This window comes from Cajanus cajan, chromosome 8, assembly GCF_000230855.2.
Source record: "Cajanus cajan strain Asha chromosome 8, NIPB_CcT2T_4, whole genome shotgun sequence".
In the NCBI taxonomy this organism is placed as follows: Eukaryota; Viridiplantae; Streptophyta; class Magnoliopsida; order Fabales; family Fabaceae; genus Cajanus; species Cajanus cajan.
Genome location: NC_138524.1, coordinates 8,127,987 through 8,146,553, shown reverse-complemented (window position 1 = coordinate 8,146,553; position 18,567 = coordinate 8,127,987). Strand labels below are relative to the sequence as shown.

General features: G+C 28.9%; 1 protein-coding gene across 1 annotated transcript; it reads left to right on the top strand.

Moving 5' to 3' along the window:
* Positions 1 to 9,295: 9,295 nt before the first annotated feature.
* LOC109799078 (auxin response factor 18) lies at positions 9,296 to 13,038 on the top strand. The gene is made up of 4 exons (XM_020359567.3): positions 9,296 to 10,563; positions 11,160 to 12,019; positions 12,147 to 12,212; positions 12,503 to 13,038. The coding sequence occupies exons 1-4, from the start codon at positions 9,526 to 9,528 to the stop codon at positions 12,582 to 12,584; spliced, it is 2,046 nt and encodes a 681-aa protein (XP_020215156.1). The 5' UTR covers positions 9,296 to 9,525; the 3' UTR covers positions 12,585 to 13,038.
* The last annotated feature ends 5,529 nt before the right edge of the window (positions 13,039 to 18,567 follow it).

Here is an 18,567-nt window from a genome sequence, read left to right as displayed (position 1 = left end):
ATGTGCAAATTTCGTACCCTGGAACAGCCCGTTCTGAAAACGGAACGGCACATTCCAGAGTAGAAATTAACACAAATTTTCCCTTTCCAGAACGGGCTGTTCCACATTTGCCTTGTTTGGAACGGCCCGTTCTGGTATAGGAACGGCCCGTTCCACCCAAAATGTTTAGGTGTTTTTAGTTACGTTGGAACAGCTCGTTCTGATATTGGAACGTCCCGTTCCGGGGTTCAGAACGGCCCGTTCCGATTTTGGAACGACCCGTTCTGATTTTGGAACGGCCTGTTCCGATTTTGGAAGCTCCTTCCCTTCATAACGGAGATCCATTTCTTTGTTTGTGTGCCTCCGGACGAAATTGGGTGTCTACAATAACCACTAAATCAAGCTCGTGATGGCTCCCAAATATGGGGTTACAAACATGAATGCCTCAAGAACATCTACAATAAAATTTAAATCATCCCAAACTCATTTGTAAGCCCCCAAAAGAATAAAAACCATCAACTCATATGCATTCCATCAAAAAGACTCTAAGCAATATATGCAACATGAAACCATTTCATATGCAACATGCATGCACTCAATGATAAGCAATCAACAACCTTGGGGTTGGGTTCACCTTCCCCGAAAACTCTAACTTCATAACATGAAATTCATGTAAATAATTCTACTTCTCCACAACTCTTACAACTCAAAACACCACAAAAATATCACATGCAACCATTTTCAACTCAAAATCATCAACTCATCTTCAACATTTAATAACCCCAAAAACCCACAACGTAAAATTCATGCGTTTTCAACATATATGTTACTAATGGGCAAAATAACATAGAAATCACCTTATGCAACAAAAAATACATCAATCAACAAGCTCCCCTTACCTCTTGATGATATAAAAATGAAAATAAGGAAGGAGAAGACAGTGAGCTTCGTACGACTTCGGGGAGAGATCCTTAGCTTTAAGAGTTTTGATCTCCATGTTGGTCAACTGGTTCAACTATAAGGAAGATGAAGGGGAAGGGAGACTTCAAGGGTAGAGGAGAAAAAGCTCTAGTTATTTTCTCAAGTATTTTGAAAGAGTGAAAAGAAAAGAAAGACCATTGCCTCTTCTTAAGAAAGTTTTATAAGACCAGTACTCCTTCTAAGCTAAACCAATCAACTAACCATAACTCTCTAATTAATCCCACAACTTTCAGCAACTCCATAATCTTGAGTATTACAATGATCTTTTATTTGTATCAAATGAATTTGCACAAATTGATATATGACTAGGGGTGGGTATACAAACCGATCCGACCCGTTTAAGGTCTGACCCGTAAAACCTGCGTTTTATACAGATCAGGTAAGTCTGCTTCGTAAAATAAATTGACTTATTTTTCATATCCATATCTGGTCTGCCAAAATCCGTGGATAACGGATCGGTCCGCAGGTCTAAACAATGGTTCAAAAAAATGAATTTTTAAAAAAATAAAAATACATAAAATTAGAAGAAAAAAATATTTTTTATTTATAAGCTAAATTTCATCACACTAAAGTTTATCAACAGTTAAAAATTAAAATGATTTAAAATACTAAATATTAAAGTGTTAAAATAAAAATAATTACAAATACTTATATAATAATACCAAATTTTCAATAATAAAAGCATCAAAATTCATAAAAATAATTTAAATGACAAATACATACCAACTAAACATAGTTTATATGTCATAATAATTTAAAATATTAAATACACAACTTAATATTAAAGTCTTAATATCTAAAAATATTAATTAGTGAAGTCTACGGACTAATTTGCGCCTGCAGATTAAATCTGCCAAGTCTGCAGACTTCACAGACCGGACTCAAAAATGAAATATAATCATACGAATTTGAAAAAAATGAATCTGTTATCCACGAAGTTCGCGGGCTTTTGGACTAGTCCACGGACCTGGATCCATCTACCCACCCCTATATATGACTAACTATTATGCAACGTTTGGGTTGAGGTACAAGGAATGGGAAGGAAATAAAAATTTTAAATTTGAAAAGGAAGGTAAGATAATTTTTTTTTTAAATCTTTCTATTGAAATCAATTTTCTTTTTCTATTTTTTTAATTAAACAAAAGAAAATACATTGATATATCATTATGTGTGTTTTTTATTTAAATTTTTTTTGCATTTTTTTATTTTCTATTTACTTTTATTTTCTATAAAACATATTGATGTATGAATTTCACATCAATCAATAATATAATTAATGTATACAAGTAAAAAAAAACACTTCTTAATCTAATTTTTGGAGTTAGATCCAGTTTAAGCTCAAATTTATAGTTTTATATTTCCACCTATTTATTATTATATGGCTTTCAGTATGTTTTATGTAACACTACTCACAATTGATGTCTTCACTGTTTCACTTTATGGCATTTCACATAGTAATGCTTCACACAACTCCTCGTTGATCAAAATCCTTCACCAATTAGAACCTTCCATTAGTAGTCAGTTTTTAGATGTTTTTCTACCCTTAGAATAAATGATTATTCCTACAAATTAATGCAATATTTTTTCGTGTTTTGTCCCTAGTCACACTTTTCATAAAACGTTTTAGAAAGTCATTCATCCCTAAATCATTCTAAGTCAAACACGTTTAACTATAAAGTTTTTAACTGATGAGATATCAAAAATTAGATATATTTTATTGATATAGTTAGTACAAATTAATTTCTTTAAACTATCATTAATTGCATAATCCCATACATGTGTAAATCTTTATATCCCTTTCATTTAGGTGTGTCTACGCCGTTACATTTTAAAAGTGAATTGTTTTATCATTAAAAAAAACTCACATCATAGAGTTAAGGAATTTAATTTATTTTAAATTTTTATAAATACAATTAATAGTATTATAGAAATAAAACTTTTTTTATCAATGTTATTTTAGTAAAATCATTACTCATTAAAAGCATAAAAAAAATCTTTTATAATGCTAAAACATTTTTTATATATATAATTATAATTTTTTGACTTTTTGAAAATGTATAAAACTCAAGTTGTGAGAGATTCACTACTTAATTAGTGTTGAACTCTCAAGAGACCAACCCCTATTTCACGTGAATACCCTTTGATTATGAAAAAAACTTTATAATTATTATAGAATTTATACTATTATACCTCTATTTATGTATACTTAATCAAATAAAATGTGCATTTTTAATGTAAAAGCCCAAATCAAATAAAAATGTCATGTTTTTATTTTATTAAATAATTGATAATTAAGAAAATATTTATATTAATGTGTATTGTTATTAATTTTTTTTATTACTATTAGAGGAATATATATATATATATATATATATATATAATTTACATTATTTTCTATATCTTTTGAATATTTAAAAAAATATTAAATGAAAATTAATTTTATTTAATGTTTAAAAATATAAAATGTTTTTATTTAATAAATAGATAGATTGATACGAACATATTTAATCGATTTTAAAGTATTCTAAAAATAAATATTAATATTAATTAGTGTTATAAAAATAAAAGTTAATAATGTTGATTTAAAATTTTGTTAATACATTTTTATAAAAACAAACATATATTTTAAATAACATTTTTCATTAACCTCTCTATTAATACTCTTAAAATACAGGTTAACGAGATTAAAATAAATATATAATTTGTGTATTATCTACGAAATTAAAATTCTGACAATTAAATACTACATCAAATTTAAAAATAAAAAAAATAGTAGTTGACCCTTGCTTCGGTGGAGGATAAAAAAAAACAGTGGGACAATAAAATAAATAGTATATGATATTTTCATAGAAAAAATGTTATAAAATTTTCAAAATACATATTTTTTTTTTATGAAAAAAATATAAATACCTTGTTTTATGAATTACCTGCTTATTTTTTATTTATTTATTTGAGATTGTATTAAGAGATGTATTTTTGATTTAGCGTGTCTTAATTAGTATGAGAGGAATGAGACAATAAAAATTAGAAAGATAGAAATAATAAAATTAGTTTTAATTTATTATCGTTTGTTATCTCTCATAAAAGTAATAAAAGTTTTATGTGGACAATGCCTATTTATTTTATGGGGACATTTTTTTATATTAAATATGTTAAATAAAACATAAAACTTTGTGGGGGTGATTGCTCCCATGCCTCATTAATTACGTGGGTTTACCCTTATTCGCTACATTAACTAACATTTAGAGTAAGTTTACGAGTTATGATCCATCAACAAGTTGTTTAACCTGTGATTTATGTTCATCATAACTCTTGTAAAATGAGGACCATTTAAATTCAGTTTTCTTTTTTTGGAACTACTATACATAACCTTCACTTTTAATGGGTTCGGTCCCTAGACTAGTGGGTCAACTTGCAAATTATTAAATTAAAAAAACGAAATAAAAATAATTTCAATAATTAATTTTTCTAAAATCTCTATTATATAGTGGATTAAAATATTTGGTGATATTAATTATTGGTAAATAATATTATAGCAAAAGATGTTTATATATTTCTCTACTTTGATAAAACAAAGAAAGAAAAACAATTTTTTTTAAGTTAAAAAGACAAATCAACTAATCTTGATAAGATAATTGACTTAAGTGGAATCTTTTAAAATACATATATTATCCTACACACATTATATATATATATTGCATCATCTTATCTTAATTTGCAAGACAAAATGATGAATGTTCTTCATAAGTAGATGAATGTATCAAAGAAGCTTTGCAAAGTGAAAGACCCTTGCACACCTGCCTCGCAAAAAGATGCACCTCTAAAATATTATGTGTGATAAAACATAACTTTGTATTGTCACTCACAACTCCAATAAGATAAAAATAAGATAGGAATAATGTTTTATTTTATTATTTTAAAGTGATTAGTTGGTGAAAGACATTAAATATTGTATTTAATGCTTTAGCATTCATTTTCTCAAACTTCGATGAAAATCTCAAACGGTTCTATGGTGAACATTTTCTACTTGTATGCAAATACCCAGAGTTTTAATTTGATGGACAAGAAAGATAAAACTCTTACGTGTGAAAGATTGTAAACTAGGATGTGAAATCTCTTGTATTTCTTTTTTAAAAAAATTGTGTAAAAAAGACTTGTGTTTATTATTGGAAAAAACTCAAATTCCACATCGACTAGAGATTAAACAATTTTTTTTTTATCAGCCAAGCAATAAATATTATATATTATATGGAAGCACTAGAGGTACTCAATTACATATGTAAAAAGTCACAAAGCAAGCCTAAATAATAACCTACTATGGATTACTTAGCTTGTACCTCCATAGTTATAATCAAAGAGGACCTTCTACATTAATAAAATTAAAGTGCCTTAGTCGTAGTATAAATTAATCTCAACTCAATTAACAGTTTTTAAGAGAATCAAAGCAACCCTCACCCTACTAGAGATTAAACAATTAAATAGTATATAAGTAGAAAACAACTCTCACCTTACAAACCTGTTTTGTAGGGTTAAGTTAGGCTTAATCTACTAATTCTTTAAAATTGGTCACTCATCATTGATACATGCACCATGAGCATGAGGAAGTGTATTGAGAAAAATCTTCACCTTACAAACTGGTTTTGTAAGGTTGAACTAGGCTTAATCTACTATTTTAATATTTATATTTACATTCATTTAGTCAAGATAAAGTAATAGTGGTCAACTTTAAATTTTTTTTTTAAATAAAAAGAACTTGAAGCCTAGAAATATTTTGCATAAAAAAAAGTACTTGGATTGCGTATGAAGATGTTGACTTGTAAATAATATTTAGGCCATTGGCTCATTACTTAGATAAGCAAGTTAAATAATAATTGTACCGAACTTAAAAAACTTATTTTTAAAAAATACTTATAAGAAATTTATTCGTTAGCAAAAACTTGTGGTATATAAAAAAATTGTATATTTTCATTTATTTTTATCTCATGTATTGATAACCAAGTGTTATATAAAAAGTTATATGTCTAAATCGTTTTAAGATATATTTGTGTTTAAGGAGATTTCAGACAATTTCATTTTTCAAAAGTTTCGTATAACGTCAAGACAAAAATAAATACATATTAAAGAGTAAATTACATTATTTTTTTAAAGAAATAAGAGAATTTCATTGTTTTTTATTTTATGTTAAAATATATAATTTAATTTATTTAATTTAATGTTATTAATGTAAATTATATTATCTCCACTAAAAGATGTAAGTGTTACATTATTCACTCTCTATATATTACAATATCAATTAAATTATACTTTTATCCTTTAGAGAGATACATATATTATATTATCATTCTTCTATTATATTAACTTAACATTCCTAAAAAATAATTAGTATAAAATTTTTAAAAATATTTTTAATTTAATTATTTATTAAAAAAATATTCTTTTAATTTATTTATTCATTAAAAATATAATTTTAAATAAAATATATTTTAAAATATTTTTAATTCATTGTATTTGTTCACTTGATTATTATTTTTTAAGTACATAGTTAAATTTAAATTAATTTATTAAAATAACAAACAAAATATAAATTATATAAAATAAATTATATATGTGTACTTTTATATATACGTCAATATATATAATATAAATTAATATATATATATAATATTAAATTTTGTAATATTTATATTTTATTTAATAATAGATTTTTAATATAAATACATATTTAAAAATTTTAATATTTAATATACATATTTTGACATTACATTAATTAAATATAACAAATAATTTTTTTATCATAAAATACTAATTTATTTAAATATTATTAAAATAATACATTAGTAACATCAATCAAATAATACCTTAATACTTACGTATTACCTTTAATACATATAATTAATTCTTTATAATAAAAATATCATTTTATTTAAATGTTTATAAAATATTACACCTGTTTATATTGATTAAATAACATATTAGTACTTGTATTTAATTTTATTATACTTATATATATATATATATATATATATATTATTTTATATATAACAGTAGAAATATTTCATAAAAATAATAATGAAGTTTTTTTAAAGACATATATTATTAATTTTAGTAAAATTTATAATAAAAATTAAAATAACAATTAGTTAAAATATAATATGTCTAAATTTGGCAAGAGAGAAAAATGTTTATTTTTTCATAAACAGGAAGAATAGTGTAATATTTATATCTATGAAGGATGTTAATGTAAAGGTGTTTTGGTAAATTTTTTTTTTATTTTTAAAGAAAGTCAATGAAACTTTAACAAAAAATTTATGAGAAAAATGAATAAAATTTTATATATTGAAATCTATTGGAAAAAAGAATTGTAACTTTTAACATGAAAAGAGAGACCAAACAATGTAATATTTATATATCTTACAAGAAATGAGTGTAATTTACTTTAAAATAAATATTATACTAAAAGTATATAGTTGAATTCAGCCATAGAATATGTGTATGTGATATAAAATATAGTTTTTATAAATAAAGAATAAGAATAATTAGTGTAATTTATGGGTAAGAAAGCATGAAAGTGTAGGATTGTTTAGGGATGATGTGCGCAACGTACATCATTAAATTTTACAGTTTGGAAGGAAGGAATAAGGATAGCATTACATTGATTTTGCATAATGATTTCTGATTCAATGGATGACGATGTCATTCCTCCACCACCTCCTGTTCCATCTCAGCCTAGCCTGCAAACATTGTGGGAAGGGATGTCACTGCTCACTGCTTCAGAAGCTTTTGTTTATGGCCAAAATCCTTTGCTTTGTCTCTTTGCTCAATCATTTCATACATCTCTACTCATAATATACTATTTCTATTTCAAATGTGATTTAATCATTTTTTGTTCTTTAAAATTGCAGTACATCCCTGCTCATGTAGTTTCCATAATAATTGGATTGAGACAACATTGGCAAGAACTTTGAGGAAGAACAAACGAAAACCAAATGAGTTTGCGTGGTAGGGGATATTTTTTTGACAATGCTCATATTGACTAACATAACAATTAGTCTTTTATATGTTTTGTTTATATTGATGATATCATACTACATGTACTCTCTAGAACAACTTCATTACTAATTGGTTGTTATTTTGAATCAAAACAATATATCTAACTTTCAGCTTTATATCCTCATCTATTACTTAGGCTATTAAAATTGTTAATTATATTGATAATATAAATAAGGGATGCTATTATTTTAATCATAATAATTTATTAAATTATTTAAAACAATATTATCAGTGATTATTATTATTTTCTTTATTCATCAATGTGAAGTATGTATCCTATTTTTACCTAATTTTTTAGCCAAATCCCTTAAAGGTGTTTTCTTTATTCATTTTATCTTTATGTTTTTAAATTCAAAATATTTATAAATCATTTTTTAACAGTTTGTCATCATTTTTTAATTTAATGTTTAAATAATAAAAAATATTAATTTCATATAACATTAATTTTTTTAAAAAATATTCTCCTTGTGCATGGCACGGACTCTACACTAGTTTATATTTATGAAGGAATGTTAATATACAGGTGCTTTGGTAATAATTTTTTTTTCGTAAAGAAAGTTAATGAAACTTTAATAAAAAAATTTATGAAAAAAAATGGATAAATTTTCAAATACTGAAATTTATTGGGAAAAAAATTTGTAACTTTTAACATGAAAAGAAAGATCAAACAATGTAATATTTATATATTCTTGAAAAAAGGAGTATAATTTACTTTAAAATAAACATTATACTAAAAGGATATTCACCATTAGAATATGTGCATGTGGTAAAATCTTTGATATAAAATATAGTTTTTAATTATAAAAATAAAAATAATTAGTATAATTTAATCTTTAAAACTAAAAAAATATATTATTTTATTTAACATAAAAATGTTTGTGATATAAATTACAAGCTTCTCATGGTTACCCGCGTTAAATCTTGGGGTCATTTATCCCACCCTTTAAGGTATTTCTAACGTAGTGAGAAGATTAGTCACTACTATTAGCGGTGATACTTCAAGAAAAAAATAAATAAATAAAGCTTTTTATGGTTACCGATTAACCCTTCATGGATTAATTAATTATACTTCTCCTCATTAAAAACAGTAATATTCAATTTTTTGATGAACGTATATACAAAATTATTTGTGGAGAGATGTAAATTCTTTAAATTGATTTTAAAGTTTTAAAGACGAGTGGTTATTTCTTAATTACGAAATTTGTTGTTAAAAAAAAAAAAGGTGAGATAATAACGTGAGACATTGACATGTATAAGTATTAAGTATAAGGCCCAAATTAAAAATGAGATTGTATGAAAGAAATAATAATAAAAAAAGTGTTGGGGTGGGAAGAAGAGGTTGGTTTCATATGGTAGCTTGCTTGCCCACAGTCTGAGTCTGATAGTTTGAGAGATCTGAAACAGTGAAAGTGTAATTGGAGGGTGCATGTTACATGTTACATGTTACATGTTACATGGTACATGTTACATGTTACTTGTTACTTTCTCATTCTCTAACTCTCTCTCTCTGTTCCAATGAAGGAAGCTGAGAAGCTATTGGATCCCCAGCTATGGCACGCCTGCGCCGGTGGCATCATTCAGATGCCGCAACTCAACTCCAAAGTCTTCTACTTTCCGCAGGGTCACGCCGAGCACGCCCACACCACCCTCGATCTTAAGGTTCCGCCGCTCATTCCGTGCACCGTCGCCGCCGTCAAGTTCATGGCCGACCCCGAAACCGACGAGGTCTTCGCCAAGCTCAGCCTCCTCCCCAACTCCGACCTCGCCCGAGACTCCGGCGCCGCTGACTCCGCGCCGGAGGCGGCGGAGAAGCCGGCGTCGTTCGCGAAGACTCTGACGCAGTCCGACGCGAACAACGGCGGGGGGTTCTCGGTGCCGCGGTACTGCGCGGAGACGATTTTCCCGCGGCTGGACTACACGGCGGAGCCGCCGGTGCAGACGGTGGTGGCGAAGGACGTGCACGGCGAGATGTGGAAGTTCCGGCACATTTACCGAGGGACGCCGCGTCGGCACCTTTTGACGACCGGTTGGAGCAGTTTCGTGAACCAGAAGAAACTGGTTGCTGGGGATTCCGTTGTGTTTCTGAGGGCCGAAAATGGTGAGCTGTGCGTTGGGATTCGGAGGGCGAAGAAGGGAATTGGTGGGTCTGAGGCTTGTTCATCTGTGTGGAGTTCTGCTTCTGGGTCTGGGAATTGTGGAATTGGGCCTTATGGGCCTTTCTCTTTTTTCTTGAGGGAGGAGAACAAGCATTTGAGGAATGGTGGTGGGAGGGTTAGGGTGAGTCCTGAGGCTGTGGTTGAAGCTTCGACTCTTGCTGCGAGTAATAAGCCCTTTGAGGTTGTGTATTACCCTAGAGCTAGCACTCCTGAGTTTTGCATTAAGGCTTCTTCTGTCAGGGCTGCTATGAGGATTCAGTGGTCTTCTGGGATGAGGTTCAAGATGGCCTTCGAAACTGAGGACTCTTCCCGGATAAGCTGGTTCATGGGAACCATTGCTTCTGTTCAGGTTCTTGACCCCATCCGCTGGCCTAATTCCCCTTGGAGGCTTCTTCAGGTACTACTCTTTCTGAGTCATGTCAGATCATTCTTATTTGCCTTCAAATACCATTTTAGATAAATGTTCTTATGGTTTCTTGTTCCGTGTTTAGGAATTCAATCCTTTTTGGTTCCATGTGGAAACAATTACTTGCTTTTGCATTAATTTTCATCTGATTCTTACTCAAACTTGGATCATAGACATGCGCTTTATATAGTTTAGGGTTTGGATCAAAGATTTTACACTTGGTTTTACTACCGACTTGCTACCACATGACATTATTTCAAAATCATTTTTTGTAAACGTTCATCCAAACACGCGTTGGATGCTATGTCTTGTGTTTGTTTTGGTAATTAATTTGGAGAAAATGCTTTTTGAGATGTGTTGTTCCAAGCATGTTGTTGGTGAGGTGTAATTCAGATGCAGTTGTTAACCCGTGAATCTTATGATTATGAGGATGGTTGAAATGCCAAATGTTGATTGAGGAAATGTTATTTGGTTTTGTGTGCTTGTTGTGCTTTATTGCATTAACATTGCGGTTGGATTTGATTTTGTTTTGTTGAAAATTATGCTGTGCAATGTTGTTGATCTTGCTGCTACTGTTATCTCTGCAGGTCACTTGGGATGAGCCAGATTTACTACAAAATGTGAAGCGTGTTAGCCCGTGGTTGGTTGAATTGGTATCAAACATGCCAGTCATCAATTTCACACCCTTCTCTCCACCAAGGAAGAAGCTGCGGTTTCCACAGCACCCGGACTTCCCCCTTGATGTTCAGTTTCCGATACCAGCGTTTTCAGGGAACCACCTTGGGCCTAACAGCCCCTTTTCGGATAATGCTCCTGCAAGCATACAGGGAGCCAGGCATGCTCAATTTGGAATATCTCTAACAGATTTCCACCTAAACAATAAACTGCAGCTGGGGTTGCTTCCAACTAATATCCAGCAACTTGAACTTTATAGTGGAATTTCAAATGGTAACATAGCCAACCATGATAAGAGCAAAGAAAACTTATCATGCTTGCTCACCATGGGGAAATCTAGCAAGAGTTTGGAGAAATCTGATGATGTTGTTAAGAAACACCAGTTTTTGCTTTTTGGTCAGCCAATTCTCACGGAGCAACAAATTTCTAGCGAGGTGTTGTCTCACAGAAAAAATTCACTAGATGATGATAAGGACAAAGAGAAGTGCGTTTTGGATGACTCCCAATCTGCACTCTCACAACAGTTTTCACCAGGAAAAGCTTCTGCTGCTGAGTTTTCTTGGCACCTTGGCTTGGACACTGGTCATTGCAAGGTTTTCTTGGAGTCAGAAGATGTAGGAAGGACCCTAGACTTATCACATCTTGGTTCTTATGAAGAGCTGTATAGGAGACTAGCCAACATGTTTGGCATAGAAAGATCTGAGATTTTAAACCATGTTCTCTACCGTGATGCAACAGGTGCTGTTAAGCAAACTGGAGAAGAACCCTTCAGGTATAATATTTTCCCTATTTTTCCATCTTGTGTCAAATGAATCATTTTATTTGTACCTTTCAGATGCATGTTTTTATCTTAGTCCTATATTTATTGGGTTTTTGTTTCTCTTGTGATCTTATTGCAGTGACTTCATGAAGACAGCAAAAAGATTGACAATTCTAACAGATTCAGGCAACAAGAACATTAAAAGGTGAGAAAGACAATAAGTTCAGTCTTGCTACACACTTATCTTCACCTTTGTAAATGAATATATGTTGATATGTCTTGTTGGAAATGGATCATAGCTCAGGCGACCAAACAGAAAAGGAAAGTAAGAAAACTTTTGGCAAAACCATTAAGATGAGCATACCAATAAAATATCTATCATAGCGTAAAAGTAGTGATATTTTAGAATTATCCCAAAGTTGTTATGTACAAGTGTGTAACCTTACCCTCCAAAAAATAAAAAGTTATAACCTTTCCTCCTAATATTTTCTGCAGGGTCTGGATCACTGGAACTAGGAATGGTGAACATGGGCTGGATGCATCAAATAAAACAGGCCCGCTGAGCATTTATGCTTAAAATAATATATGATGCAGCATCTGAGTAGTGGAAGGACAGTTTTAACTCTATTTACCTCTGCAAAGACTGAACATGAACATGATCATGGTTACTGCTGTTGCTGTGTACCAAAATAATATTTTATCTAGGTTGGCATTGTTGGTTTAATTAAGTGTACAAATAATGATGCTCTTATGATGGTCAACTATTATTGTAATATTAACCAAGATTTGGACCCCATTTGGCAACTTGCACTGTTTTTCCATTATGCTCTCACATGCTGCTGCCTACGTGTATCCACGTCACCATTTCTCTACAAACATTAAATTGAGGAAAGTTGTAATGTGTGGACGAACATATTAACGCGTCACCAATTTTTGATAATGTCTGCCATTTATTGGTCTCAGGGCAATGTAGCTTTCATTAGTATTTAACAAGGATTGATTGTGACTGCTCTGGTAGTCTTTTTCCTCCATTTGTTTCCGTGATGTAACTACTCCTAACTAGATATATTAGATAATAAGATGCACCCTTGCTGCTATGGAATAGCTATAGCCATAGCTATAGATATTCAGTTTTCAATAAACCCATTTCTATATAAAAACCTATATAATTGGTGTAACTTCTTTCATACAATTTGATTTAGTTTCGGTTCTGATACGTAAAACTGAATCAAGTCAAACTAAATTGCAAATCACTTGTTACATATTTTGCAACATTTGTACAAATTAAACTATTCACTAGGGTGACATCACCTATCACCTTTTTCTTGTAAGCTTTTTACACACATATTTTCACCTATGTAAGAGACGAAACACACTAAATATTTAAACAAAAAAAGAAGTTGCAACAGAAACACATTTAAAGGATAGGATTGTAATTTAAGAATCTACGAAAGAGAGAGATGTACTAATATATTAAACTTATTGGTCGAGTTTCGATTCTCATAGGTAAAACTAAACTAAACACCACTTATTACATTTTACGTAACACTTGAGCAAATTTCGTTTTGATAATTCAGTTCACTATATGTATTGTGGTTATCCTTTATTGACTTTTTGACTAGTTGAATCCAATTTAAAATTTAATTATAAAAATTCACTTGGGTGATGTTGCCACGTGGTCCATCACCCTTTTATTTTAATAGTTTTTTACACGAATTTTTACCTTTGCTAGACAAAACACATTAAATATTTAAAAAAAAATTGCGACAAAAGCACAAATATTTAAAGAGAGAAGAGTGTAATCTAAGAATCTATGAGGGAGGGAATGTAATTTATTCAACTTATTTAATGCAATTTGGTCCAGTTTGGGTTCCTGTATGCAAAATGAAATAAAGTCAAACTAAACCATACTTCACTTATTACATCTTACGTAACATTTGCACAAATTTTGTTGCATTAATTTTCGCTATATATATTGTGGTTGTCCTTCATCGACTAATTTAATGCAATTTTAAAAACCATTTATTATTTTTAAACTATGCACTATACAGCGACGTTTGCCACATGACCACCCTTTTACTTTAATAGCTTTTTACATTTATATTTTCACCTTTACAAGAGATACAACACACTAATATTGTGTTGGGTAAAGAAGAAAAAACGAAGAGGAAAAAAAAGTGTGAGCGTAATGAAGAAGGGAAGAAATAAAATAAAAATAAAGGTTGTTTTATAAAAGAAAAAATTTAAAGTTAATTTTTTGAAATATAATTTTATTTAAAAATACTAAATAAAAATATTTATATTATCATATTTATTTATTTTGTTATAAAAAAATATTTTATTTATTGTCATTATTATTATAAAAATTATTTATTATTATTTTAAAATCCACTTATATATATAATTTATATCTATATTTATAATATATAATTTATAATTATAATTTCTATACAAAGAGAATACTTCTTTCAGTAACTTTCTTTCAATTTTCATTTTTGATTAAACACTTTTACCTCTAATTCACATTTTATAATTTTGTTTTCATAAATTTTAAAATCACTTATCACTCTTCATATAAAAAATGACTACCTAATTCTACTAATTTATACATTATCCACTCTTCATATATGCAAAGTTTGAAAATTATTTAATTTTTATTTACATAAATTCAAATTAATGTATTTTCATTAAAAAAGTATTATATGTTAATTTAAATTTATATAACAAAATATCAAATAGTTATAAAATTTTACAAAAATTTGTAGACTTAATCTATTCAATTATAACTTTTAATTTAATAATTAGATTGTTGAAATTTAATATATACTATGAGTTATTAAGTAAAGTAAAATTTATAAAGAATTACTCTTGAAATAATTTGATTCACATACTTATAGAGTTACTCTACTTAACAACTCATAATTTATATTGAATTTTAAAAATTAAACTGTTAGATTAATAATTCTTAATAAATATATCAAGTTCATAAGTTTTTATAAAATTTAAAAATTATATAATACTTTATAGAGAAAAGATAAAAACTAGAAAGGGAATTAAATAATGTATATCAAAAACTTGCATTATTTTTCATAGTAAAGTAATAACTCTAGTCAAATGAAGTATGAAGAGTAGTCAGATGAAATACTGAGAATTTTTATATTGGTTCGTCTCAACCATCGAGACTATATCCAGTTCTCAATCCAACCAGATTAGGTTTCACTATCTTTAAACAAAGGTACAAGTATTCTTTCAACAAATCATGTTTGGCTCAACCCTAATTATTCTTTGATTTGTCTCTTTAAGTAAATGCTCAAGTATTATTTTATCAGCAAGTCTCTCCAAGCTTAACAATCAAGTATTCTTTTACAGTACAACCTCTCCAGGCTCAAGATAAATATTCTTTTCAAACAAACCTCTATAGGCTCAACCTTATAACAATGGTTATGAGGGTTACAAGTGTTGTATATTCGTCTCACTTAGACATTATACAACCAGTACAAAACAATGAGTGTTTACAAGAAAGAATAGATTTATAGATAATATGTTTCTATACAGAGCATATGTATCACTTAAAATTTGTGTCTCTTATGTAAAAAAAAATTCTCTGTCTTTTTTAAACTTTGAATCTTCTTATATAGTAACTTGGAAAAAATGATCGTTGCAATACTTTAAGTCAAGCTCACAAGTTTGTTTTGTCTAACTTCAATGTCTTTCCTTGTGATAGCAAATGGTTGTTTGACTCATTTAAAGCGAGCATTAATATTGTATTTCACCAAATGATACCTCTTATCTGATCAAGGAGATTTACTTATTATATTTTCATACCAAATGAAGCTTGAAGAGGTAATGTCAACACAGTAGCAGCAACAAAGACTTTATCTATTTTTCTATGTGATTTCAAGGATTTTTGTCATTGATCTTGACAAAAAATATGATCTTGTTCTTTTTTATAGATTTTTGAGTTTTGAGAATATCTCCTAGTTCAATCTATTAAAGAATGAAATATTAAAAATCTTTTGTTGTTAGTTTCAATAAATAATAAACATTATTCAATGTATGAGATAGATTATATGTTTCGTTTGATTTACAACGTCTCACAGACTATCTATATCTTATGTTTCATCTGATAAATTTTTTAAGGATATTTTTTTAAGACATTTTTACAGACATTTCTTCTTTATAAAAATGTTTTGTTTATTAGCATTAAAACTTAGAGTTTAAAAAATTTAAATTATCTTTTGACTTAACATATTTTATTATATTGATCCAAATTAATGTATATTTATAAATAACGTGTTTTAAGAAAATACTAGAAAAAAAAATAATATACATGATACGGTGAACAAATTTTAATTATAAAATTAAGAATTACCTTCAACTGAAAAGAGGGAAAAAAAATAGTTGTTTAGTTTGTGGTGAGATTGTTGGATCTTAAAATCCCGAAAAGGTGATAGTATTGGTTTAGAGGTGTGATTGTTTGACAAGGCAAAGATGGGTTATTAACCAATTAATGCATGGTATGCATTGCATAGGGTTTGTGAATTGAATTGTCCCTAGAATATGTGACGTGGGACATTGAAGAGCAAGGACAGACAGGTTCAACCTTAATATAAGTGTTTTGTTGAGTCCTAAGCCATAAGCACACGTGGGAGTGGGACCAAACCAACCATATGAGGATTAATCGATTAATAGATCGAGGAAGAACTGAATACCACCATTATAAATTTGACTCTTTCGCATTCACGTGCACCTTCCCACCTATGTCGCCGTTTTCATGGCCGGCCATTTCCCCCTTTTTAATGCCCTTAACAGATTATTAATACTACTACATACCTTTAATTTATCTAAAATTCCATGTACTACTACTAATTATTGTTCTCACAATATAGTTTTTCAAAACTATGATAGGGTACATTGATAAACCGCATTAGTACGTAAACTAAGTTTATAAGAAAGTTCTTGTTAAAGATACTTGAAGATATCATATGATTCATATCGATCTTAATTGTTTGTGTTGATAAAAAAAACTGTGTTCACGCAATTATTTCTCTAGCTAGCTCTATTTTCTTCTTTCAAACCCGCAAACTCAAAATTGAGGTTGTTTCTTAAAAATGATACTATGAAATGAATGAATAGGCTTCTAGGAATGAAAGATAAATAGAGATCAAGTAATTTTATTTTATTTTTCGGTTTTTCATGTTGAAGCACGATGATGTGGTTTGAGGGGTGCTCTCTACTCAAAGGAGAAAAAAATTAAAAAAGAAGTAGCACACGTGACAAGAAAAAAGTATGGATAAAGTTAGGTATACATTATAAGTACAAGTCAAATGGTCAAAAGGGTAGGGATAGAAGTTTGTGTTATGGGGCATGGCAATGGCAATTCACAAATTGCAAAGGCAAAAGAAAACACGTTCCGAGGAGATGAATTCCTTTTGTATTCAGTTTCAAGGCCTAGTTATTGGACTTTATTTACTTTGCATGGGGATGGGGAAGCATCTTACTCCTTCATTATTATTTCTCATTTCCCTCGTCAAAATAACAAGACTACTATGTTTTTCTGTTCTTTTCTTTACATGTTTTCTCTTTTTCATACATCGCATGGGTAGGTTGGCTTTGCTAGGAACTAATCCATGTTGTTTCAACTGTGTTTCAAGTTTCAGATTTGAATATGCAATTGTATTGAGTATAAAGTGAGAGAATTTTGTCATTCGTAATAATTTTATCCAATTCAAATAAAATTATCTTTAGTGAAGGATGCATGTGATCTATTAAAAAGAAATAAATTATATTAATTGGATTTGCTAGACATATTGATCAATTTTTTTATTTAAAATAATTAACTAGTTCTCCTAAACATTTACTAAGATATTGTTTAATTAATGTAATAAAAAAAAAAGTTAGTTGATGAATATGAGCAAAGTAATGAAGAAAATAACCAATATTTTTTTCTATTAGAATCTGGTTAAAAAATAATAAATAACTTTGATTAGAAATATATGACGTTTATCTAGCATACCTACTTATCATAAGCTTTCATTTTTAAAATGTTTAAGTTTGACTTTTTTATCTATCATAGACGCTTATGATTCACATAAAAATTTGTGTTGATCTATAAGTTTATTTAGGAACTATTTTATAATAATGTAACATCAATATATAAAAGTGCACATATATATATATATATATATATATATATATATATATATATATATATATATATATATATATATATATATATATATTAGGTTTATAAAAACCGAGGCTAACTTGTTTATATGATATAAACATACTTTTAAGGTCAAATATGATATAAACTTGTTTAGAAGTCTTATGTAAATATCATATCAGACCTTAAAAATATGTGACGATGCATGTAATTGTTGTGTTGTGTATATGATATGTTGATAAAATCGTGTTGTTCATATGCAATGTCGATATGTTGATGCTTGTATGATTGCATTGAAAGTTGAGAACTTGTGTAATTGTGTTGCAAGTTGAAAATGTAGCTATATTTGGAAAGTCGTTACTTGGAGTGATTGTTGCATATTGAGTTGTTTAAG

Coding starts and splice junctions, on each gene's coding strand:
- LOC109799078 (XM_020359567.3), top strand. CDS start 9,526: ATGAAGGAAGCTGAGAAGCTATTGGATCCCCAGCTATGGCACGCCTGC. Junction 10,564..11,159: donor CCCCTTGGAGGCTTCTTCAG/GTACTACTCTTT, acceptor TTATCTCTGCAG/GTCACTTGGGATGAGCCAGA. Junction 12,020..12,146: donor ACTGGAGAAGAACCCTTCAG/GTATAATATTTT, acceptor ATCTTATTGCAG/TGACTTCATGAAGACAGCAA.